At 40.3% G+C, this 24,311-nt stretch overlaps 1 protein-coding gene across 2 annotated transcripts in view; it reads right to left on the bottom strand.

The window, feature by feature from the left end:
• The window catches only part of C5 (complement C5), a 77,822-nt gene that overhangs the window by 9,766 nt on the left and 43,745 nt on the right, over nt 1-24,311 (bottom strand). For both annotated transcript variants that reach the window (XM_081238391.1, XM_081238392.1), the window contains 15 exons: nt 22,198-22,287; nt 20,778-20,990; nt 20,233-20,308; nt 17,485-17,644; nt 15,716-15,811; nt 14,249-14,420; nt 12,200-12,405; nt 10,422-10,574; nt 10,129-10,194; nt 8,934-9,015; nt 7,882-7,930; nt 2,446-2,548; nt 2,005-2,079; nt 1,581-1,686; nt 394-477 (listed from right to left, as the gene is read on the bottom strand). In XM_081238391.1, coding sequence (XP_081094517.1) covers nt 394-477; nt 1,581-1,686; nt 2,005-2,079; nt 2,446-2,548; nt 7,882-7,930; nt 8,934-9,015; nt 10,129-10,194; nt 10,422-10,574; nt 12,200-12,405; nt 14,249-14,420; nt 15,716-15,811; nt 17,485-17,644; nt 20,233-20,308; nt 20,778-20,990; nt 22,198-22,287 — 1,731 coding nt within the window. The remainder of the gene's footprint in view (nt 1-393; nt 478-1,580; nt 1,687-2,004; nt 2,080-2,445; nt 2,549-7,881; nt 7,931-8,933; nt 9,016-10,128; nt 10,195-10,421; nt 10,575-12,199; nt 12,406-14,248; nt 14,421-15,715; nt 15,812-17,484; nt 17,645-20,232; nt 20,309-20,777; nt 20,991-22,197; nt 22,288-24,311) is intronic.

The raw sequence follows: 24,311 nt of genomic DNA, 5'->3' as shown, positions 1-24,311 counted from the left end.
CTGAATGGAGAATGTCACTATCTGGGAAGGACAAGGGGAAAGAAAGAGGAGCTAGTGGCTCAGTCTGGAGCCTCTGTTCTCTTAGGCTGTGGTCCTACTACACTAAAATGACCAGGTGAAAAGTAACAATTTCACATCATGTTATCCTTCTGATATCCAACAACCATCTGGATGGTATTTCTCTGCCTCTGTACAGTAGGAACTATCGGGTTGTCCCGGAGCTGTCGAAAAGTAGCTTTACAGTGCTCAAGGAATGAGCTTTCAATCAGATGAGATTACATTTCTACTTCTGAGAAACGACAGTTTGTCAAACAACTTCCCCCCAGATTAGTCCCAGATTATGAGTGCTGCTTTAAACAAGCAGGCAGCCTAAACACATTAAACAAAGTTTACCTTCGACACATTTGCACATTACTCCTTCACAGACTTTCTGAAGTTTGGTATGGGACATGCTATAAAACATGGTGCACTGTTTATCTGCAGCAATGAAAGTGCAGTTAGAAGAGGTGGCTTGATGAACGCACAACAATTTACCCCATCAATGAGTCCCTCCCACGGGGCCTTGGAGATCACCTATTCCAAACCCTCTTTTTGTAGCTGAGGCCCAAGGAAGTTAAATTATGAATTGCCTGTCCTAACATGGGCCCCTCTACCCTCAAAATATTCTCCATTTCTGTGCTTGAAATTTTACTCTTCAATATTCATTTCTTAGAATGAAAATATTTGGTGCTTCAATGAATGAGAGGAAAAAAATTATTACATGAGAGTCTATTGAAAGAATTGTAATTGGTAATTATTTAGGCTGGAGAAGAAAAGAAACTATATATTTACATAGTTTTGGGTTTTTTTTCTGTCACTTAAGGAGAAGAGAGGCTAACTATGTTCTATATGATTTCAGAAGTAAAACTAGATTGAATGGGTCTCAGAGTTTGGTTCACTTTAAGAATTTTGTAACAAGTAGAACTGTCCAAATTGAAGTCTTCTGTCTTGTGAAACAAAGCACCCTCCAATCACTTAATATTCTCAGAAGTGGCTGAATGATCAAACGTGGGGGTCATTCATTTGACATTTATCGATACACATTATGTACCTGACACTGTGCTAGAGATTAGGGGCACAAGGATGAAAACATTCTGTCTGGGGTTGTGGAGAAACCAATAATAACAATGCAATGTGGCAACTGCTATAATAGAGCTCTCTGCAAAATGTGATGAGATTATAGGTGGAGGAGAAGTTGATTCTGGGAGGATTAAAGAAATAGTTGGGTGAGTGGGCATCTCTAAAAAGGAGAGATGCAATGAATAGTAAAACTGAACACCAAAGATAAACTTGAGGCAAAGAATTTAAGTTGGGAGCAGTCCAATCCAGTTATTCTAAACATGAAGAAACTGAGAACCAGAGAGGTGAGATGATTTGTTCAATGTCACACAGCAGTTGTTTGTCCAAGTGGGGAATGTTTGTGAGGAATGAGCCCTGGGAGAGGCGATATATAAAATCTGCAGGCCTCTAGTGCATTTCTACAGGTTCCATAATGAATACAAAGCAGTCCTCTGAAGAAACTTTAGAGTAGAGTTGATTACCTGGTCTGTGGTACTCATACACTGTGAAAGTAGTAGGACTCAGAAACCCAACTTGAAAAAGTTCAACTATCCGGAATCGAACACAAAGGAACTCATTGGAAGGAATCTGTTTGACAAATTCAAGGTTTAAGAAAATTATGGGAGTAAGATAGATAGCTAGTGGGAAGCAGCCGCATAGCACAGGGAGATCAGCTCGGTGCTTTGTGACCACCTGGAGGGGTGGGATAGGGAGGGTGGGAGGGAGGGAGACGCAAGAGGTAAGGGATATGGGAACAGATATATATTTATAACTGATTCACTTTGTTATAAAGCAGAAACTAATAAAAAAAAAAGAAAATTATGGGAGAGGAGAGACTCATAATATTTTAGGCTGCGAATTTTGAATAGTAATAATAAATGAAGAATGGTGAGAGGTGGAACTTACCGAATTCAGTTGCAGAATAACATGTCCATCTTTGATTTCATAATCAGTTAATAGTTGATCCACCGCTTCCACAAGCTAAGGGAACAAAGAGGAAAGCTCAAATTTAATTTCATGGACTTTTTGTTTAAATGCATTCACCCAGTGATGGAATGTTAGGTCATGGGGATGTAATCCACTATTTAAAGACATTGAAGAGCAGCTCCTCCTCTTGAAAAAGTCTGAACATGTCATCGTATACACTCACATTTTTCAGACCATGCAAGTATACGTCCCTATTTCACTTTGAAAACTAAAAACTTAGGTAGATTGTTGGTTTGAAAAGAATATTCTGGCTGATTCTATGAAAGTGACTATTAGAAGGAATGGAAATAGCTTTGTTTGTAAAATAATGCAATAAATAAAAGCAAGTATCCATAACAACATTTAAAAGAAAACATTTACAGCTTTTAAGTCTTCTGGGTTTGCATTGACTCCAGTAGGCAAAGAGATATCCATCACTGCATGGGAGGACCCAGATGATGATTCTTCACTGCTGAGCTTGTAGCTAAAATAAATTAGAGATTAGGAAATGAAATAAATAAATGGATAAGATTCTTTAAGAAAAGCCCCTGTTCCTTGGTAGGCTTTAACTTTCTAATTTGAGTCTCTAGTTATTTGCTTCTTTACAATATATGTGTTGCAATCTCTGAATTTTAGAGGTGCAAGAGATTTCTGAGTCATCTATTCCAACTCTTTACTCACTTGACCGGTTATCTCAATGGACCTCCATTCTGGGGTTGGAAGAGATTATAAAAGCCATTCAGCCCAAGCTCCTAATTAGCTAGTTGAGGAAACCAAGGATGAGATAAGGTACTTGTTCAAGCTCACATGACTAGCTCACCTCAGAGCTGCATAAGTCTCTTGATTCTCATCCTAGTTCTTTTTCTAACGGAGAATATTCAAAGAAGAAAATTAATTGTATATTGGAAAGAAACTCAATAAGCATGTTCAGGAAAAGACTGGAAGGAAACACACTAACATGTTAGAAGCTACTTTCTCTGGATGATGAGATTATAAGTGACTATCTCTTTTCCATGCTTTTCTCTATTTTCTAAAATTTTCATAATAGATATTTTATTAAAAAAATGTTTCAAGGACTATCCTTCATCTAGGAATTGTGCTTGTGGGGAAGCTGAGGAGAAAGGCAAAGGGGGTAAAATGGGAGATTTGGTTTATTTTGTTTTTGTTTTTCTGGTATGAGAGAAAATAATACTGAAATTCCCATTTCAGTAAATTCCCAAATCAGGAAATTTGGGTTTTATCCCAGTTCTGCTGAGGGTTTTCCCCAAATTATTTTCCCTTTCTAGAGCTCATTTTCTTTTTTGTAAGATTAACTGTGAAGAAGTATAAACTCGTGTTTTAAATTTATCTTTATAATTCCAAGGTTTCATCTTGAGAGGCAGAGAGGCCTGTTGCTACAATTAAGCAAAGTCAGAATACTTAAAAGAGGAGCAGGTTGGTGGGGTAGGGACTGGATGGGAGTGTGGTTCTGCAAAGGTTGAGTTTTAGGTTCCAGCCTCACCTTATGATGTGGGAGAGGCAGCCGGACATTTGAGAGTGGAGCTTGGGAGAGCAGTTGGGATTAAAGGAAGAGCCTGGTGAGACAGCTTCATAAAGGGGAAAATGAACTGATCTCACCCAAAGAAATAAATATGAGTGCAATGGGAGGTATTATTTGAATTAGTGAGGTGGCAAGGGACCTCTTTTCCCCAATCATATCTTATTGAACATATATAAAGCAGACCCTACTAGAAGTTTTAGATGTCATATTTACCATAAAAATTTAAATATTATAAAATTTCTGGCTTATAAAAATTTAACCCCATTCTTTACCAAATTAACAATTTAGAACAAAATATAAGGCAACTTGGAACTGAAATGTGACATCTAGCATCTCCCTAATTGGATGGGTGAGTGTCACCAGAAGCAGAGAGCTCTGGCTCACAGATGCAAATACTCTGTCAACATGATGGAAAAGGGCCTCCTGAGTGAAGAGTGTCTATGAAAAGTTGCTGGAGCCTTGATGACTGGTTGCCATGGTGACTGTTTCAACCGTGGAACAGAAACCTTCCTTTCAAGAAGCCCTTTGCCTGCTGCCAAAGACAGCAATCTTTCCCAAAGGCATTTTGTTCCAGGAGAAGGAGAGAAATGAAATCCTTTTTTCTTTTCTTATGAATACAACAGAGAAGTTGTAAAAAGCTAAATACACGAAAGAGACCCTCTGAACATAGAAATTGTGTGCTGGCATTTTTTAAATCAGGAGAGTGTATATTTGAAGGCAAAGAATTTCTCACATGAATAAGTACTGCACAGTTACATTTGGAATTTATCCAACCCAGCTTCAGCATCACAGAGCCAAAAGCATGTTCCACCTGGTTTTTTGAACATTTTGTCCCCAGTGTATAACAACCAAAGGGTAGAATATGCAGTATTACATCTCTGTTGCTATCTTTTGTATATTAACAATCTGGAACTAGGCCTCCTGTCAATGTATTCAAATGAACAAGATTTTGATGAGAGCCTCTTAATGTATAGCAGAGTTGTGGAACTACCGGAAGGCAATTTGGGATCAGAGAGTCCAATATACTTACTTTACAGAAGAGGCCCAGAGAAGTAAGCTGATTTGCTGAAGGTCATGTGAGTATTTCATGGCAGAGGCTGCCCCACAGGTGTCCAGCTCCACTATCATAGAGTCCTTGTGCCCACTCAGTGTACCTCCCTGTAGGTCCCACACATTGATTCTAGTTTTGCCCAGAACAAGTTTGCTCATACCTCCCTGCGACAAGTGCTATGGGTTTAAACAGTGATCACACCCTGTCCTCTAGAAGAGAGGTACCCAAGAGTGGGAATGGCAGGAAGCAAGCTGCCTGGGAAAGGGTGACCTTAACAGGACCTTAGGGAATGAGGAAGGGTGTGTGAGGGGGAACAGATGGCAGAGACTGGCCAAGGAAGGAAGGAGGGACTTCGAGTGGGCTAGCTGATGAAGGAATCCTGAGAAGAGAGTGACTGGGCTAGGGACCACAGAGAGGGCTGCGAAATGCTGGGAAGGAGGTGGTGAGAAATTCTGTGCTATTCCTCAAGGTCAGTAGTCTCAGATTACACTAATTGAAGGATGTGGTTTAGAAACTGGACTGGGCATCAGGGTCTGGGCTCTGAGGCCCTAGCTCTGCCTCTAACTCTGTGAGAATTTGGCCAGTTACTTCACCTCTTGGGGTCTCAGTTTCTTCTAAAATAAGAGGATTACTATATCATCCCTAAAATCCTTTTCAGCTCCAATCTATGACACAACTCTATGGAATTTCTAAGTTACCCATACTCAGTGCTTTGCATCATGTGTGATTATAAGTAAAAACAGCAAAATACCAGCCAGTTGTTGAGAATAGGAAGAATTAAGGAAACAGAACAGAACAGGAGGTACTAAGGGGTGGTGGAAAGAAGGAAGAAGCCTGTGTTCTAGTCCTGGCTCTGCCATTAACTGATTCACTCTGTGTGATCACTAAAGTATACATACATATTTTCAAAAACCTATATTTTCATAAACATTTTAGGATGGTGGTTTGGCAAGCAGAATAATGGCCTCCAAAGGTGTCCACCTCTTAATCCCCTGAACCTGTGAACTTGTTACCTTACATAGCAAAAGGGACTTGCAGGTGTGACAAGGTTAAGGATCTTGAGGCAGGGCGATTCTCCTGGTTGATTATCTGCGTGGGCCCAATGTGATCACAGGGGTCTTTATAAGGGAAATAAACAGGAGAGTCAGAGAAGGAGGTTACGGTGATGGAAGCAGGGGTCTGAGTCAGAGAGAGATACTGGAAGATGCTGTGTTGCTGACTTTGAAGATGGAGGGAGGGGCCACAAGCCAAGGGAAGCAGGTGCCTCTGGAATCTGGAAAGGGCTAGGACGTGGATTCTCCCCTAGAGCCTCCAGAAGGAACGTGGCCCCAATAACGCCTTGATTTTAGGACTTCTGACCCCCAGAATTATAAGATAATACATTTGGGTTGTTTCAAGTCATTACATTTATGGTAAATTGTTACTAGCAGCAATAGGAAACGAAGATAGTGGCCAATTCAGGCCTTGGAGTTAGTTTGCTAAGGGCTCAGCATCCATGGTTCTTAGCCCTGGCTACCATTAGAAGAACCTCCAGGGGTGAGCCCGGATGGAGTTTTGCATAGTTCTAAAATCTCTCCAGCTGAATTCAATGTGCAACCTGACTTGAGAACCACCAGCTGGCTGATAACGGCCAGGGATTTTGCTGGGTGAACATGATTTTTCTAAGTAAAAGAGTGGAAGCTGCTTCTGAGAGAATCTTTTGCTCTTTCTTTTCCTAATACTTACATATTGTATCTTTATCTTTCTGGAAGACAAATTAATATTTTAGTGTTTGAATTAGAAAAAGGCCAAAAATGGGAGAGAAAACTATATATGAGCAAAACAAAGCTGTTCTGTACAGTAAGTAGCTATTTAAGAATGGTGTGGAGAAAAGGGAACCCTCCTGCACTGTTGGCAGGAATGTAAATTGATACAGCCACTATGGAAAACAGTATGGAGGTTCCTTAAAAAACTAAAACTAGAACTACCATACGACCCAGCAATCCTACTACTGGGCATATATCCTGAGAAAACCATAATTCAAAAAGATACATGTACCACATTGTTCACTGCAGCACTGGTTACAATAGTCATGACATGGAAGCAACCTAAATGCCCATCAACAGATGAATGGATAAAGAAGATGTGGTACATATATACAATGGAATATTAGCTATAAAAAGGAATGAAATTGGGTCATTTATAGAGACGTGGATGAATCTAGAGACTGTCATACAGAGTGAAGTAAGTCAGAAAGAGAAAAACAAATATCATATATTAACACATATATGTGGAACCTAGAAAAATGGTACAGATGAACCGGTTTGCAGGGCAGAAATAGAGACACAGATGTAGAGAACAAACGTATGGACACCAAGGGGGGAAAGTGGCGGAGGGGTGGTGGTGGTGGTGGTGGTGGTGGGATGAATTGGGAGATTGGGATTGACATATATACATTAATATGTATAAAATGGATAACTAATAAGAACCTGCTATGTAAAAAAATAAATAAAATAAAATTCAAAAAAGCAAAACAAAACAAACAAAAACAAATGAATGGATAAAGAAGATGTGACACATATATACAATGGAATATTACTCAGTCATAAAAAGGAAAAAAATTGAGTTATTTGTAGTGAGGTGGATGGACCTAGAATCTGTCATACAGAATGAAGTAAGTCAGAAAGAGAAAAACAAATACTGTATGCTAACACGTATATATATGGAATTTTAAAAAAGCGGTACAAATGAACCTAGTGGCAGGGCAGGAATAAAGACGCAGACGTAGAGAACAGACTTAAGAGCACGGGGCGGGGGGTCGGGAAGGGGAAGCTGGGATGAAGTGAGAGAGTAGCAGTGACATGTATACACTACCAAATGTGAAATGGATGGCTAGTGGGAAGCTGCTGCATAGCACAAGGAGATCAACTTGATGCTTTGTGACGACCTAGAGGGATGGGATACGGAGGGTGGGAGGGAGGCTCAAGAGGGAGGGGATATGGGGATATATGTATACATATAGCTGATTCACTTTGTTGTACAGCAGAAACTAACACAATTGTAAAGAATTTATACTCCAATAAAGATGCGGAAAAAAAAAAAGAATACCTGCTATGTTCCACATTAAAAAAGCGAACAATTTTGCATCTTCTGGACATTCTTATAATTCAGAAAGATTTGGAGAAATAATACTCTGGCAGAAGTGAGACCCTGAAGTCTACTCTCCCCTTGGTGGAAACGGGCTCACCTGGCACATGCCACTATGCGTTTGTATTCCGAGTTGCTGTAGCCGCGGGCTGGCACACACAGCAAACAAACAAGCAAACAAACAAACAAAAATAAGAGTAAACCGTTTTTAGCTGTTTTGCAACATGTCAGAACAGAATCATTAATGAGCACATCTCTAAACACACTTAAAAATGATTTGTGATTTGGAAGTTGTCACTTTTGATGATTTTAATGGAGATTCGTGGCTACTGACAATCCCAGGAAGTCTTGAAATCATTAGAAGAGTCCTCTGCTCTCCAAGAATTTAAGGAAGGAGTCATTTAAGGTAATTATGTGTTGGTCACGTGTCTGGGGGAGGTAGCAGGAAGGAAGGGCCGATGCCTGGATTTGCTGGTAGTTGGAAATTTCCTGCAGGAACAGGCTTCTGAGCCACAAACAGAAGCTATCAGGGCAGAGGCTATCAGAGAACTGGGGTGTGCAAGCGGCCTTGCTTCTGGACTGGGAGGGGAGAACCAACCCATCAGAAGAGGGATGAGAGGGTCACAGGTTTAAAAAAAAAAAGGGCACATTAAGAAAGGATCATAAGTCCTGGAGAGATCAAGTTGAAGGTGGGGGCAGAGAAATGTGCATTTGCCAGACTCCTTGGGATACAGAAAGGGTAAGGGATGGAAACCCAACAGAGTGATGAGAGAAATTCAGGGCCCAGGAATGGAACACTGACACAAAAGTAAAAGAAATTCAAGTTTCTGAAATTAGACCCTTCTGTGGCTTTACAGCTAGTTACATTTTTTTTATGCTAGTTACATTCTTAAAGTAATTTTTAGTCAAAACAATTTCTGGATCAATAGCGGATACATTTAGCTTAGATATTGTTATTTAATATCAATTTCCAACTATTATTAGTTACCTTTATTATAATAAATGGCAGTTATGTTTACTCAGATGTCAACCTGTTAAAGAATTTGAATAAGAAAATTGTTTTTTTGATTTGGCATGTTTTTCCTAATCAGGGAAGCTCTTTGGCATTCTTCATGCTTAACCAAAATTATAGTGTAAATCATGCTGTTTTACCTTCAATTTCCTGGGTTTCAATTTTCAACTGGAAGCTACAAATTTCCTCAGAGGTACTGGTTTTGTGAAACACAGTTTTTACCTATATTGGGACAAGTAAACAAGGATATTCTGTTTAAAATGGGGAGTGGAAGAGGTATTATGGCAGTACTGCGGCTGGAAATGAGATGCTTCAAGTATTTTCACCACCCAGTGCAAATGGTGTACATTAAAGACCATTTTCCCAGCAACTGGACTTTCAGCAAACTCCACACTTTGAAACATAGCTGAGAAGCCCAAGGTAAGCAAGAGACGATCTCTGTCCAGTCAGAACCTTGGTCCAAATCCCACGCAGTCAAATCTGAGCACCTCACTCTACAGGAAAGTTGTTAAGACTTTCATCCTTGTGCCTGTACACTAATTTTACAGAGAACACCACAAGGTCATGAAGTATGATTTTCTTCAGCCCACAAACCACTGTGGTAACAACAAATTATAGGTGTGCGTGGAAGGGCAGGGGTGCTACCAGAAGTAGGTATAGTGAGAGTGACCAGAAGTGACAGAAAACTGGACCATCCATCTCCCCACCCTCATGCAATCTTATAAACAGTCTGTGAAGGAATAAATGTACTAAAGATGAGCACACAATTAAATAATCAATAGAATGTTAACTTATGCTCAGAATACATAGTTTATTTTATTTTAGGCATTTGGCAGTTACACGTTTTTCTAATCTGTTTATGTGTGTCCATGCAATCTATGGTTAAAAATAGAAGAAACTTAAGCCCTTACATATCCATCAATCCCCAACGATGCTGGACAAATGAGGTGAGACTATGTTACTAACCACCGCATCCATGTATATACACGTATGAATGTATACATACAAGTCACATGTATATATACGTATATAGACATAAAAATTATTTCTCTCTCTATATAATTATATATATATAATTTCCACAAATACACAGACTATATACATATAAAGATTAATAAAACCATTTTCAAAAAGAAATTGTGGGGACAGCTACCAAGATAGCTAAAAAGAATGATAAATGACTCTTACCTCAGTCATGGTTACCCAAGCCCAGATTTCTGTAACTTTGTGGCAAAGTCCCTAACTTTCTTTTATGTTACTTAGTACAAGCTGACACATAACCCCAACTAAGTCACACATAACCCCAATTAAGTTGGCTCTCCATGAAATACTCACATGCACTGTAGCCAAGCCATTGTTTTGTCCAGTACTTAGGACAACAAGGTCATCATTGAAAGGCACCTGGAAAGATTTTTGCATTCAATATTATTTCTCATGCTTATTTACTTTGCACAAACACGGATTTGTAGGCTGTGGACAGTAAGAACTATTTCCAGTTACTTGTATGTTTAAATATACCTTAAAATAATCTAAAATGTGGTTATTAGAAAAATACGTATTAGCTTCTGTAACAGATGATTTCAAAGGTCCCATCGATTATAAAATACTATAAAAAATCCTTTATTTACCTCTACTGGCCTCCCAAGGAAATTCTTCTCTGTCATCTTATAATGGTAGAGGTCACCTTTATGCTTGTAAGAAACTTTGATATCCATATTCAAGCGGAGTTCTTTAACCAAGAGTGAATACTCTGTCAGGCCTTCGATGGCATTAATTGTATCCTATCAACAATCGGCAAGGCACAAAAATAGGTTTACTTATTTATGTACTCTCTGTTTACAAATACCTTTTCATATGAGAAGGTGAGTCAGCATTGCCTGGAGATGAAACTCCAGCTGACTGAGTGAAACTGGTTAAGGGTCCCCATGTGGAGGTGGAAGGAAGATCTCCCTCTCCCCCAGTAAGGATGCTGCTGTTAGCGGGGACAGAAAGGCAGTGTGGCCTCACGTCCAGGTTCTCTACCTGTCCTGAGCATGTGACTTCAGGCAAGTCACTCTTTGCAGAATACCTCCAACTCCTTGCATGACAATGTATCTCCTTCCCATCCTTAAGTCTCTGCTTAAATATCCGCACAGTGAAGCCATAAAGAAGCTCCCCCTTCTCATTATTCTGTGTTTTTTTTTTTTTTTTTCCGTTACGCGGGCCTCTCACTGCTGTGGTCTCTCCCATTGCGGAGCACAGGCCCCGGACGTGCAGGCCCAGCGGCCATGGCTCACGGGCCCAGCCGCTCCACGGCATGTTGGATCTTCCCAGACCGGGGCACGAACCCGTGTCCCCTGCATCGGCAGGCGGACTCGCAACCACTGCGCCACCAGGGAAGCCCTATTCTGTTTTAATGTTCTTCCCTTCTGCCCTTTAGAGCATTCAGCTCAATTGGTAATATTTTTATGTAGAGTTTATCATTGGCATCCCCCACTGCAGTATATTGCAGTGGGCATTCATGGGGGCAAGTAGTATATTTTTCTTGGCATCCATTATATTTAGTAAGTACACACACATGGTAGCTATTCAACAAGTATTTGTTGAAGGAACAAATGGATGAACTTAATTTTTCTGGACTTCATCTTCTTCATCTACAAAATTAGGAAATGTGGCTGGATCAGAGAGAGCAAATTAGTGGTTACCCTCTCTGCCCATGTCCATGCAGCCAGTGCTAATAAGCGGGGTCCTCTTTTCTCTAAGCCTCCAGTTGTACCCACGATGAAACCATTTGCCTCCCCGGATTAGATGATCACTAATGTCACCCTGAAGGACCCCTCTAGCTCTAAATTTTATATACATATACACACACACCCCGTCATTGTCCAAGCATCCAGGGAACAGGGAAGATGCTAACATTTGAGATAAACTTGAATGTAGATGTACACTAAACAACTGCATATAGTTATAATGTAAAATATACATACTTAAATGAGTTTACATTGGTAGGTAGATAAACATGTTAATAATCAATATTCCTCTCACTTTTTATTTGTTTTGTGGAAGGGAACATCAGTATCTTTGCATGGCAGCTGCTGTTTCTTACAGAGGATTTAACTCTCCTAGCCCTTCATGGTAATTAAGAATCATAAAGGAAGTACTGGGCTTAGAGTCAGGAGACGTGAGTTCTGATTTTGGCTCTGCCACTAACTCCCTGAATGAACCTCCTGAGGCTGACTTGCTCCTCTGTATAAGAAGGGTGTCAATGCAGATATCCATTAGGGTCCTTGATTCTAGCCCTTTATTCATATCTTTGGTATGCTCCCTTGGTGACAGAAGCATGGAGGTCAGAAGGAGTGTGGAATGTGTGGTGTGGGAGGCGCTAAAAATATCTCCAGGAGGATGGACCGTGAGAAAGAAACATTACCTGGGTCGAATAAAAGCCACCTCCATACCTCTGCTCTTCTGATAGCCATTTGACGATTAGATTAGCGTAATTCATGTCTTTCAAGCTCAGGCTGGTAAGTAAGGCATAGGCCGTGGTTTCTACCATGTGTGCTGTGCTGGTATAACGTGCAGAGCTGTCTTTCTGTTGAAGATCATCTTTCCAAAAACGATATATTGGTGGATTACCTGAACATCAACAAATCACAATGGTAAATATGATGAAAAGTGTGAATTTGGCATAACAATTCTAGCAAGTTTCTAGAAGTTTCTTCTGGTAGTGGCCTTCTGGTTTCCAGAAATTTTTTACTCTTTTGTAAGAAGAACTTTCTCAAGGTGACCAATACAAACAAGATCCCTTAATACAGGGCTCTTTTAACCTATAATGGAAAAAAATCTAAAAAAGAATTTATATATATTTATATATATAATATATATGTATTTGATATAAATATATATAAAATTGACTATAGTTCCCTGTGCTATCCAGTAAGACCTGGTTGTTTATCCATTCTATATATAATAGGTTGCATCTGCTAATCCCAACCTCCCACTCCATCCCTCAAAATTTTGATGTCATCTATTTACACATCAGAATTACCTGCTTTGTATGACTTTGGACAAAATGTTTTCCCTCACTTGTGGAGGCTGTATTTAGAATGAAAGTTTTGGTTTTTAAAGATATTTCTAGATCAAACATTATTTGAATTATTAAGTTCCCTTCTAGCTCTTAAATTCTATGATTTTATGATTCATTTCCTACAATACCCAAGACATTTCTTTTGTGTTATTTGAAAAGTATTATACAAGTGGTTTCGAGGTATATGTTAAGAATCAGTCATTTTTAAATGATGACAGAAGTCAAATTTTGTAGATAATGATAAACCTCATGTAAGATTTATTAAACTTTTAGAAAACCTGAGTCAGGAGATGGCTCAGAAGTGCCCAACCATGCCAGTGCTGGTCTAGGCACATTGGCCAATGACCACAGCTCCTCTCTATTTCTTTACTCTTGACCCATAGGAAGCAATATCTTTACTCTTCAAAATGAAATATATACCTTTGTAGTCAACCTGGTACAAGCTAGGTCATGCACTCTCCTGGGGCTCACACTGGCCCCCATAGCACCTTGATGTGAATGAGACTCAGGCACCCCTTGCTCAGGGTAGAAGCTGACTCAAACCAGGGCGCGTGGATAGGGGAGCAGAGCACAAGCTGGATTTCAGCCTCAACTCACCTGCTTGCTGGGGTGCTTTGTACATTGCACAACTATATACAGGAGTCCTGCAGAGCTCCAGTAATGACCTCCAAGGTCCTACATGGCACTCCCTCACCCTTTCCTTCCCTGACATCACTTCTTACCCTCATCTCATTTCTCTCCAGCCATACTGGCCTCCTGGCCTTTTTTCGAGCACCAGGCATGCTCCTACCTCAGTAATATGCAAAGTTGTTTCTCCACCAGGAAACACCCTACCAGAGAGCCACTGGCTTGCTTCTTCGCCTCCTTCAGGTCTTGACTCAAACACCATCTTCTCAGTGAGGCTTAAGCCTGACAACCCCATCTAAAATTACAACCCACCCCCTCGCCCTGTCTCACTTCCCTGCTTCATTTTTCTTCACATCAGTCATCACTAAGCTATTTACTATATTAAATGTTCTAGCTATTTAGCGTGTTTGTCTCTCCCTAACTAGAATGTAAGTTTCATGAAGGCCTGAATTTTTTTTTTTTTTTTTTGTCTGTTGCTTTATCCCCAGAGCCTAGAACAGTGCCTGGTGCGTAGGAGGTACTCAATACTCAATACACTCAATACACATTCATTCCTTTGTTGAATTAAGGAATGAATAAAAATGTGCTGAATGAGTGACTAAGTAAATGAATAACAGCGCTTATTCCATTGTACTGTGATGATTTGTTTCTTGAGGGCAGGGATGGTGTCTCACTCCACTATGCATGCCACCACCCCTCCCCCAATTAGCAGACGCTACATGCCTAGTAGACACTTGCCGAGTACCTGTCAGGAACAAGTCATACCTTTAACCAAAGCTTCCTTCTTCAGAGCTGAGACAATTGAACGAAACTGTGGGTGTGTTTTATCTCCCAGGGAAAGAGCAAAAGCAGCAATGGCCAGTGTAAAAGTACTCTGGGTCGAGAGGGTATTTTCAAGCAGAAAGGTGTCAGCTTTAGTTACAGCTGTGCTGACTTTCTGGAAACAAGAGCAGAAGATACCTAAGTTTCTTTGTCAAGCATCGGCCTATCAACTGATGGGAACTGCCCCCAGGTTGCACCACGCTGGGGCAGGCAAGGTGAAGGGTGGAAAGAGAAATGACCTAATGGAAATGGATGGTGTCTCCCTGAAGCAAATCCTTCCAGGAGAAAGAGCAGAGCGTAACCTGGAAAGTGAAAACGAGATTGTCCACATCCAGTTGTTTTAGTTTCTGAATCCACCCCTCCTCGGTAGAGGTTTCTCCACTGAATTTCTGCTTCCCATGTCAGACCTAGCCTCTGGGAAGAAGAAGCACCAAGTATAGACACGGCTTTCTCCGTTCCCCCCCAGCATAGCTGAGACAGATTTACATTTTCAAAAGGAGTTTTACTAACTAAAACCATCAGTAGCAGAAAAAAAGCCAAGCTGTCAAAGCACTTTTTGATCCTAAGGATTCCTGGGAAAATAGTCTTTATGACTTTGTCCTGAGGCAACTAAAGTAGTTATTTTGGATAAGTGGATGAGGAGGCAGCATGGTGCATCACTACTGACACCTTGCCTGGTGCAGTCTCTCCCAGCACCACTGCTAACTTCTCCTTGTTGATTATTTTGTCTTGCTGGATATATATATAAAACAACTCTCTTGAACTAAACTAAACAATTATTTTGTTTTGTGGTTCGAGTCCTATCAATCCCCTTGGGTTTTTCCATCTTGGTTCTGTCTGCTGGTTTGAAGGACATGTCTAATTTACTTCCCAGATCAGGGTCTCAATTCTGTTAACCTTTGGAATCTTCTATATTGATTCACTTAAGTGGATACTCTCCTTTCTCCCTTCAGCTTCCAAGCAAATGAAACAGCACAACCCAAGGCAGCAAACGTGGTATGGGGCATCCTCAACAGTTCTGTGATACAGAGTACCTCAACACTCTGTATTCCGGGTTATAGAACAACAGTCACATACGTGGCATAAGATTTAGCAGAGGTAAGAGTAGGAGGCTGCGGACACAGGGTCATTTTCTCATCACAGTCAGAAGTCATCTGTTCTAATCACAGCTCTACGATTCAGTAGCCTGTGACATGGGACAATTAAATTCACCTTTCGTACAGGCCTCAGCTTTCTCAACTGTCAACGAGTGGGTTGGACTAGATGTTCTCTAGTATCTATCATAATTCTGAAATCCTTAAATTCTAGAGTTAAAGTTATTTTCAAACCCCCCTCTTACCTTCCCCCATCCCCCCAAGAATATGGTTGGAAAAAGACCATGGGTGTTGGAGAAAGAAAACTCTTACTTACCTCCAGAGGGCATATATCAAAGGCCTTTCTAATTCCAATCACAGCAAAGGCCGTAAGATATAAAGTTTTCTCTTGGGCTTCAATGCGCCAGGTACCCTAAAAATAAGCAATGTTTAAAAAGGAGAATGAACTGGTGTCTTTAAAGTGAAGTGACCTGGCTCTAATCTCCACCTTCTCTCCCTTCATGCACTCTAGTCGGACTGCTTGCGTTTTTTCAAAGCTCTGAGTCTTACATGCTTTCACTTGCTTTTCTCTCCTCCACCTCTCTACCCTGTAGCTCCACTTCATACCTCTTTACCACGTTCAAGCTCACCCTCTCCTTCTAGACCCTGTTAAAATGCCACCTCCCCTGCGAAGCACTATTCTGTTCTCCCACATTTTCTCCTCTTAGAGCAGTGATGTTCCTATGCAATGCTTCCAGGACCTTCCAGTAAGTAACCTTTACCTTTCTCTCCAGCTTTATTTTGTGCCACTCACCCTCTGGACTTCTCGGCACCAGCTCTTTTAATGAACCACCCTCTCTCTACTTCAAGATAACAGGCATGATGTTTGCTCCACTTGCAACACTCTGCTTGCCTCCCTCCTACCTAGCTCCCAGGGACCTGGTCAACCCATTTTCTCAACTCCCCCAATCTAGGTTAGAGTTTCCTGCTTTCAAAGAAACTGTATTTCCCTTTTCTTAACATGAATCACACACTTGAAATCACTTACTCAATGTCTGACTTCTCTGCTAGACTGTAACTGCCATGGCCTCAGTGACCACACCTGTTTTGTTCACTGTTATGTCCCTACCATGTAGCACTTTGTACACATTCGATACATACTTATTGAATAAATAAATGAACACACACACTTAAATCTTGGTTAGAGTTATTAGCATTTATACCCCACTTTCCCTACCAGTGTGTGAGCTCCTTTGTGGCAGGGATACACTCTGGTCCATCCTTCCCACTCTTCCTCCCCCATGGTGCCCCAAATAGGCCCTTGCATGTTTTAGGTGCTTCGTGAATGGTTGTTGAATGGATATGAATAGATGGATGGATGGGTGGGATCTTAAAAAAAATTGTTGTAGTATTTTACTCTTCAAATAGCACCTAGATGATGTCAGTTGCCCCCATTTCTTGTGTGAGTCCTAATCGGTCCTAATTATGGGACCCCTGTCAGCCAAGAGGCCACTTGTGCCTGATATGAAAGGGATTGGATTGGGGCAGGCAAAATAAATAAATAAATAAAAGCTGTTGGATCCTAAAAAATACATTCTAGGAGTAGAAGATGTTGTAGCAGTATTTTGCAGAGATTTTGCAATTCAAGCATGTAAGTGGATTCCAATTTCAAACAACACTTTGTTGTACTTTTAATAAATTGACTCCACTCCTTCTAACAGAGTGTAAATAGGATCCCTTCCATGTTTCACAACAACATCTTGCAGCCTTGGCCTGTAAGAAGGCTCTGAAGTTCAAGTTCAGATTCATATCAAGTGTACATGGACAAATTAGCACATTTTACCCGTTCTGAGATCACTAGCACTTGTACCCTGTGACCCACTAATGCCTGTTACACCAGATGTCCAAGATCTCACTCATCTGACCTATGCTGAATTGTCTGAAGAGCAGAATGAGAAGACCTTTCAAATTCTTTGTACACAAGAGAAGTTTCTTGCAGGATTGCATATATTCTCCCCTCTCTTTTTCATTCTTATAAAATGGATGAGAACACAACTCAAACTTGTAAATAAAACTATTCCTCATCTGTGCATTTGGTTTCCTTACCTGTAATTTTATTGGTTGATAGTCGGAATTTTCCTTGAATGATCCATTTTCTAGTTGACAGTTCTCAACCAGCCACAATAAAGAATTACAGATTGAATTTTGGTTCTGATCTATATATTTACTTGCTTGTCCAAGTACTCTTAAAGCAAAAGCTGTTAGCCTTTGAGACAAAATCAAATAAATATACATTTAGACACTGAATCCCTGCTGGCTTTCAACTTGCAGTGTGTTTTAGTTCATACAGTGTTTATTCTTGAAAAGAAAATATGTTTTAAAACGTACAATTCCAAAGTAAGTTGTTACCATTTCACAAGGGCAGGAAAGATTTCAGGAAGATCTCCAAAAACAATCAAATGTGAGCAGCACATCTTCTGTGACTGCAACATTGTTAGCTTGTACACAAGCTGAAAATTGATGCCTGATGATAAAAAAAATTCTTCTTTCTCTAAAGTTAAAGACAATAGTGTTGAAACAAATAGTTTTGTGTTAAAGCACTGACTCATGAACATGAGATATGGAGGAGCGAAATCATAAAATTCTAGGTTGTAAAATTTGTACAAGCTATCTGATCTAAATCCCCGTCTGAGGTCTGAATTCTCTTCCCCAACATCCGTGGGAGTGTTTATCTCGCTTCCCCTTGAGCCATGTTATTGATGCAGAACTCACCACCTCCCAAGGAAGCTCTAATTATTATGATTACTTAGTCAAAAAGCAAGTTCAGTCTCTACTGTCTCTCAAAGAATATCAGAGGGGATCTAAATACTTCATGACCCCATGTGCCCCTTATGCCTCCTTTCCTCCCCTCCAATTCCTTCACTCAGCAGCCCAGGAGCCAGAAGCCCTTGAGACTTGACTCTCTCCCTCACTTTAAAATTTTGTTTTCCTTTTCCTTTTTAGAGGAGTATTATTCTTAGTACTTTTTGTATCTTCCCTGTATTTCTACAAAAAATTTTTTTGGAAAGTATTCAGGTGTTGGCCATTTTCTTCTATGTATGTTTATCTCCAAAGGAACTCATGGAGTTGGGCCTGGGGTGGTTGGGTCCAAGTGTTTCTATGTTTCTGGCTGAACACCATCCACTCAGTCTTGCCCAGAATCTTGAGAGGCTCTGGGGGTTTCCTGAGAGGCTATCGCATCTTCTCGTGGAGATTTCTGTTCTCCAGGCATTTAGTTTCCAGCTCCTGCTGTGGTGCTTTCCAGTCTGTATCGACCTCCACTCCCTGCATCCTGGGTTTTATCCTCTGGTTGCCATACTCCAGGGGCCGGTGTGTCTTTCAAATGTGCCACCCACACAGGGTCAGACCCACTTCTAAGGTACAATCTGTGAGACGTGGCGACTGGTTGGATATAAAGCCAAAAGGAAAGGGAGGAGTCAAACTTGGTCAGCGGAGGACAAAGTATTGCTGGGCACTGATTAGGGGAACAGAGGAACAAAAGAATGAATTTGGCATGAAATGTGTTCAAAGGGCTTTTGGCTCCCAAGTCCACAGAAATGTGGATCTGGAACTAAGGAAAGAAGACAGGCCTTGAGACGTGATTAGAGAATCATGTGCATAGGAATTATGGAAGTCATGGGCAAAGATGAGATTGTACAAGGAGAGAGTCTAGAAAATGAGGGTCAAGGATAAAATCCTGGGGACTCTCAAAAGTTAAAGGGCATAATTTAAAAGACAATTATTCTAGATTGTAAACCCTTAAAAGCGTTTCATATAGTAGAACCTACAAAGTACCTGTCACAGTGTTTTTAGTAAATATTTTGTCAAAGTATGATATTATTTTTTGAAAAGAAGTTGCCATATGGATTTATTAAGTCAGACTGACTTTCCCTCAAATTATCAGAATTTTGGAAGTTATTATGCTTCACCAATTAAGTACTTACAGAGCACCTACTATATGCCAGGTACATACCAGGCACTAGGAATACTTGAAACTGCCCACATAGAGCTTACATTCTAGTGGCGAGACAGACAATAAGTGTGATAAGTAAGAATGTTAGTGATAAATTCTAAAGAGTAAAGGAAAGCTGGGGAGAAGAATATGAAGTGTTGGGATGGGAATGGCATGCTAGATAGAATGATCAACAGAGGCCTCAGTGAGAAGGTGACTTTTGGTAAAGACTTGAAGGAGGTAGCAGAGTCAGCCATGCTGATACCTCAGGAAGAGGGGGAAGAGGGAGTAGTCAATGCAAAGGCCCTGCGGTGGAAGCATGGCTGGCACGTTCAAGGAACAGCAAGAAGGCCAGTGGGGCTCGAGTGGAGTGAAAGAGAGTAGTAGGGGATGTAGTTGGAGAGGTGAGGTAGGGCTAGACCATGTAGGGCCTGGTAGATCACAGTAAGAAGTTTGGTTTTTACCCTGGGTAAGAGGGGAAGCTCCTGAATGGTTTTGAGGGACGTGACCTAACATGTTTTAACAGAGTCCCTCTGGCTGCTGTGTTGAGTATAGACTGAAAAGGGGCAAGGGCGGAAGCTGAAAGACCAGAGGGGGCTAGTGTCATAATCCAGGTATGAGATGAGAATGGCCTGGACCAGGGTGGTGGGTTGGGGTTGGTGAGAAGTAGTCAAGTTCAGGATATATTTCGGAGGTGCAGCCAAAAGGATTTGCTAGATCAGATGTGGCTTGTAAGAGAAGGAGGGCAGTGAAGGATGACCAGGCTGTTTAGCCTGAGCAACTGGACAGCGTTTCCACTAAGGTTGTTATCCTTTAGTTAATTGACTACTGTAGGAAAATGCACGTAGAAACTTTCTACTTACCAAGTGTTAGCACTTCCACCCTTCCACATGCTGTAAGAATAGTCAGCATTTCTGAAGGACATGATGCTCACCATCCCTAAGAGGCACCAGGGAAAGAACACAGTGCTTCAGTGACCCCCATTTCTACTCAGAGAGTGCTTTATGAGCCCCTGGGAACACTAAACTTCCTTTGGTGTTGGGCAGCAAGCACATGCTCTGCGGCCAACACTGAACTTCTCAAAGGAAGTATATGAATCGCTTGAATTGGGAATTATCAAGTAGAACATTCTGAGCTCATTCAAGAAGGAAGGAAGTACTCTGTAGAGTTTGGAATGCAGGTGTCTTGTATCTCATCCAGGCGTTTCAGTAAGTTAAGCCAAAGCGCTCCAGCAAACAGTATTTATTTGTGTAACAGAGTCCACCTCATGATTTTTTTTTTTTTGGCTGAAATACTTTTACAAATAAGCTTTTGTATAATTCATAACTTAAATATTAGTTCAATCAAACTATTAGTTTAAAAATCACAAGATTTTAATGTATAATATGTGAAATAGTTTTTTTCTTACCTTCTTTTAATTTTTTCTTCAAGTTCTGTTTTTGAGTTAATGAGTTAGCAGAAAAAATGTTCCAATTATTTCCTGCTTCCAGGTAGTGAAAAACATAGAATACTGGGACAGTGCTCATCAGTTCTGCCTCTGCATTCCCTTTGGGGAGGTGGGTAAGGATATCAATGCCTTCCTGACTCAGAACTGCAGACATGACCTCACCTATAAGCAGTCCTGAAACAAACAAACAAGCACACAAACAAAAATCATAGTAGGTACAATCAATTTCTGTCAACTTCTGAGTAACAGTATATTTTAAATGGAGATAAGAGCAACCATCCCTCTCCTTTCCTTTTTATCTAGGCAGCTGAATTACTTCTCAGAACTGGGGAGAGGAAAAAAATTTGATTAGAAGATGTATTTAAAAGAAACACCAAAAGCAGACTTAAAAATACCACTGCAATATGGGGATAAGATGGTTTCATACAGTGGGCAGATTACAGCATAGAGGACATGGCAAATTAGTTGCCATGAAACTGAAAGCTTTAGATATTGTAAACTCTATGAATCGATCGCACCCACAAAACAAAGCTAAGAGTCTGAACTGTGAACACTCTGTGAGTGCTATGAGAGCTCATCGTGAGACCCTGGGAAAAACACTTTCTTATATATCTAACTACAGAGTTGGACATGATTAAAAAGGTCTTTTCCAGTACTAACATTCTGTGATTCCAAGGTTTTATCTAAGATAAAATGTAGTCAGGACATTCTATTATTTTGATGATGTGTCATTGAATTTTTTTTTTTTTTTTTTTTTTTTTTTGCGGTACGCGGGCCTCTCACGTTGCAGAGCACAGGCGCTCCGGATGCACAGGCTCAGCGGCCATGACTCACGGGCCCAGCCGCTCCGCGGCATGTGGGATCTTCCCGGACCGGGGCACGAACCCGTGTCCCCTGCATCGGCAGGCGGACTCTCAACCACTGCGCCACCAGGGAAGCCTGTCATTGAATTTTTAATGGCTGGAGACCAGGGATAAAACCTGCTAAAGACACCACTTCTACAAATGTACTGGCACTCTAAAAGAGCAGAGCTGCTCTCTCGGGGCCATTTGCAGGTCATAAAGCCTTCTCTGGAACAGGACTGGCCACTAGGCTAATAGAAAGTCCTTTAAATCTGGACGCAGCTGCACTTTCATTTTAGAGAGGTCTTTGGGCCAATGACAGCCCTCACCCTCCATTCCAATCAGGCCACTGGAAGAAGAGGGTTGGAAGAGTGGTTAGGGATTTGAAGGTGGGAGTAGGAATAGGGTACTCCCAGAGGTCCCCTATTGTATATGCAACTGAGTAGAGAAGAGGAGAAATAGGATAATCATGAGAATATTTGATTTTTGTTTGAAACACAAACTGAAATAAGAAATAAAAATGGCACTTGTTAATTTACCTTTTACACTCACAATCCTTTTGACTTTTGTTTTGGGGACCAAATCCAATGGTAACCTGTATGGGAACTCCTTTCTTCTACTAATGACGCCTGAAATTTAAAAGAAAATTATTCGATTTACACAGAGTTCTTGAGGGAAGACTATTTGAAGATTATTTATAGTATACCTACTTTCAGGGAATTTAAAAAAATAATAGACTCTTTTATAACAACAATATTAAAATTTAAAAGGGAAATTTAAAATAACCAAGGATTTTTTAAATCAAACCCTAGGCTTATAATCTCATTAAATAAAGCATTAAAGTTGACTGTAAGCTTCCTGGTCATTACACGATAGGAAATAAATAGGTTATATAAATCTTATTCATCAGTAAAAGGGAGCATGCTGTTTTGTCCAAAGACAGAAAATTATTCCCGGAACTGAAATCTAAAAATAACTAACAAGTAATTCCTTAGTCAAGGTAATGTGAAGATTAGCTCCATTGGGAAGCATGCTCTGAAATCCCTTTTACCTTCTCCTCTCCATCTAACTTAGACACTTTTTCTTTCTTCACAATAACAGAGTTTAAGCATGCTGTATCGGAGCATTTTCTACTGTAATCATTGGTTTATTTCATGAAAATGATAGTATTTATCATTCTACTGTTAGAATACCAAGCACACTGCTAAGCTCTTTGAATGCATTGTTATACTGGATCCTCACAACAACCCTATACACTGTGTCTACTATTATTATTTTAATTTTATAGATGAGCAAACTGAGGCTTAGAAAGCAAATTGCTCAAGGTCACAGAGCTAGTACAGATGAAGCTGCATCTGAACTCAGGAAGCTTTACTGCAGAACCCATAGTAGTCACCACAAAGAGACTCCTCCTCCCACTGTCCTGCTAAGAAAGCTCTCTGAGGGCAGGAACCATTCTTATTGAACGCTGTAGTCCCAAGCACTTAGTCCCTGGCACATGGTAGATGCTAAAAAAAAAAACTAGTGACATTTTGCAATTGCATGTCCAAACCATGGCTTTGCAGAAGAGACAGGAATGTTCCTCTTCTTTCCTCATCAACCTTTGATAAATGCTGAGGATATAATATTAAAATAAAAGTCAGTGAAGACATTTGAGAGCTTTGCAATGTGGATGAAAGAGTACTGAGTTCAGAAAGAACTTACACTGGGCAAGACACAATCTTTCTATGCTTTGGTTTGCTCATCAGTTAAATAGAGGTAATAGTATTTTCCTCAAAGGGTTTTTGTGAAGATAAAAATAATGTAGACAAAGCATGGCAAACAGTTTGTGCTCAATATATGGTACTTATGACAGTAAGTTGTTTGAGATTATCTAAATTTGATCCTCCACCGTTTTTTTCCATTGATACCTGCCCTTGACTATTTCATTTCTCATTATCAACTCTTCTACTAGATGGAAAATGTACAGAAAAAAAAGCTAAAACTAAGAGAAGTCAATTTTACTCCTTGTCAGAGATCATAAAAAAGACCCATCAAGGCATCACTTATAAAGGTAGATGCCAGAGAGATTAAAACATTTAAAAGTTAAATCTTTAAAACCAACAGGATAAAATATGCAATAATGTCTTTGTGAACTAAGATATATAACCATAAAATGAAATTATAATGAATTTGACTATATCAGAAAAAAAGATTACTGTTCAAAACCCACTAAGGTCTACGACTGCTCAAAGAAGTATATGAGAGACAAAATCAACAAGAAATAGACAAGAAAACCCAAGTGGAAAATAGAAAAAAATGCAAAAGATAGGAATCGGCAATTCACAGAATGGAAGTCCAAATGGCTACCAAGTACATGAAGAAATGTTTAGAAATCACTGTAATCAGAAGAATCCAAATTAAAACAATAATGAGATGTCACTTTATACCCCTCAAAAATGGCACATTTTAGAGAGGTGAGTAACACCAAGTGTTGGTGAGGATGTGGAATGAGGAGAATCCTTATGCAGTGCTGGTGGAGGTATAAATAGTACAGCCATTCTGTAGAGCAATGTGACAGAAGTAAATGATATTCAGTATAGGTATGCCCTTTGACCCAGCAGTTCAACTCCAAGAAACATAGTCCAGATAAATTCTCACACAGATTCGTAAA

This window comes from Mesoplodon bidens, assembly GCF_964165515.1.
Source record: "Mesoplodon bidens genome assembly, chromosome: 6".
In the NCBI taxonomy this organism is placed as follows: Eukaryota; Metazoa; Chordata; class Mammalia; order Artiodactyla; family Ziphiidae; genus Mesoplodon; species Mesoplodon bidens.
Note: the sequence above shows the minus strand (reverse complement) of the source record. Positions and strands in the feature narration are given on the sequence as shown.